The 2,184-nt window shown below is 37.8% G+C and overlaps 1 protein-coding gene across 1 annotated transcript in view; it reads left to right on the top strand.

Moving 5' to 3' along the window:
* slc8a2a (solute carrier family 8 member 2a) overlaps positions 1-2,184 on the top strand; it is a 74,779-nt gene that overhangs the window by 57,640 nt on the left and 14,955 nt on the right. The window contains exon 3 of the mRNA XM_014027219.1: positions 349-486. Within this exon, the coding sequence (XP_013882673.1) occupies positions 349-486 (138 nt within the window). The remainder of the gene's footprint in view (positions 1-348; positions 487-2,184) is intronic.

Raw genomic sequence — 2,184 nt, 5'->3', positions numbered from 1 at the left:
ATATTTACTGAGAAAAATGTTGACGTGTTCAATACTTATTTTACCCACTGTATCCAGAAGGTCCAGGAGTTCTTATTATTTTTAACTCAGCTTCAACAGTGTAGGTTTAGCTAACCTYTAACCCATACATACACAAAGTAAACCTGCAAACTGCAAGCAGAAGGTTAAACCCAGGACTGTTTTATTGGAGGACAGCATGGCGAACCACTGTTTACTGTGCTTGCATAAATCACAGATGCATTATTATCAATAACCTGTGTCAGATTACCTATCTGCTWATGTATACAAACACGTGAATAACAAGATTTCTCTGCTCTGTGTAAACATCGTATACTGAATTTATACCAGGAAAAACAGGTGACCATCACCAAACCCGACGGTGAAACCACGGTGACAACTGTACGAATCTGGAACGAGACTGTGTCTAATCTGACACTTATGGCCCTGGGCTCCTCTGCACCAGAGATCCTGCTCTCTGTCATTGAGGTACCTCCATTTATCTACTTTTACCTTGAGCAAAAACTGTCCTGGTACAGGGCAGTCCACATTTAAACGTGCTAGAAACTGTTGCTGTTGCAGGGCCTAGCATTCCTTAATGCATACTACCTGCTACCTTTCATGCCAGAGTTTTAGATAAACATAATGTCACGATAAGAAGTGACGGAGGTATAGCTGTTTTGGTCAAATCTTGAAAAATTACCTTGGATGTCACAGAGTTTGTGTTGTTGTGATTCTCTCTCAGCTGCTACTACATTGAATTTTAGTTAAATAWGTTATGATTTGTTGGCAGGAAATAACCCAGGGTGCAGGCAGCTTSAAAAAGGCAAAATAAAAGATTTATTAAACAAAAAAATGCTGACAGGGCAGCTCAAAACACTCTCATTTGGAGTGGCGTGGCAAGACAAGGTACAATGAACATGAAACCATCTCAGGMTGTGAGCAGCACAATGATCAGACAGGAAAGTGAGGACAAGGCACAGAATATAAAGGTGAAACTAATGAGCACAGACAGGAAACACCTGGGGGAGAAACATGAGGATCAGGTGTGAGTGGGCGGGGCTGGAGCAAAGACAGACAGGAGGAAGAAAACAAAGAAGACAGAAAATTAGAATAAATTATAAGCACAGACACTGATCATARCACAATATCTGTAAARTAACAGTATTATAGACATTTTATGTTGGTTAATGTCRATCAGCTGTGGCGGCCTTCTTGAATTGGATTGGCACTAAAAGTTAGTCAGTTCTAAATGTATATCTAATGAGGACTTTTGGAATGTGTAATGAAAACTCATCTAGTGGTTCATGAGATATTTCRTTAACAGACATWTGGGGTTGAGTTCAAAGGTTTGATTAAAGTTTAAATAAATACCCAATATGCAGCACTTGGAGCAGATCCTGGTTCTCGAGGGACACWATCCTGCRTGTTTTACTTGTTTCTCTGGTCCAACACGCCTGATTCAGTGATTRARTTACCTTTTCAAGTTCTGCAGAAGCTTGGTAATTACCGATTCATTAAAATGAGGTGTGCTCAACCTTGATTTAATGGAAATATTGTGAATGACTGTCAGCTACAACCATATCAAAYGTTAGCACAGACACTGATCAGTTTTTTTAAGGTCAGTTGGATGTGATGGAAATTTTGAACTGAGTTGGCACCATAAGTTAATTTTAGAGGTCTGTGTCTACTAATTAGTTCCTCAAAGTTTTAATGAAATCAGTTCAGCTGTTAACTTATTTTGCTGACAGACAGACAGCGTTGACTTTAAACTGTTAATGCTAAATTTTTAAGCAAATATTTAATAAGATTTATACTTAGCAAAAAAAGTATAGAAATTTGTGTTTGGTAGTTTATTTCTTTGTTGTACCAATGCTTCTTGGCAATAGATTTTATCTACCTTATTGGCAGCACCTTCCAGAAGTTCAAAACAAGTGTCAGTAGCAACAGCAAAAAAAGCTGTTTGGCAGTGAAGATTTGGCAACTTTTTCATGTGTGCAACCCACATATTCGGTTATACTGCTCATCCCACAAACACATGTTCCTTGGCATCATATTTAAAAGGGAATTTACCAGGTTTTCCAACAATATAAGATTTATTGCCAAGAAGAATTGTTACAACAAAGAAATAATCTACCAAACAAATTTCTGTACTTTTTGTGCTAAGTTTAGTTTCACTCTGAATAT

The sequence above is a fragment of the Austrofundulus limnaeus genome, unplaced genomic scaffold (assembly GCF_001266775.1).
Source record: "Austrofundulus limnaeus strain Quisiro unplaced genomic scaffold, Austrofundulus_limnaeus-1.0 Scaffold624, whole genome shotgun sequence".
Taxonomy (NCBI): domain Eukaryota; kingdom Metazoa; phylum Chordata; class Actinopteri; order Cyprinodontiformes; family Rivulidae; genus Austrofundulus; species Austrofundulus limnaeus.
This window is presented reverse-complemented; position numbering and strand designations above follow the sequence as displayed.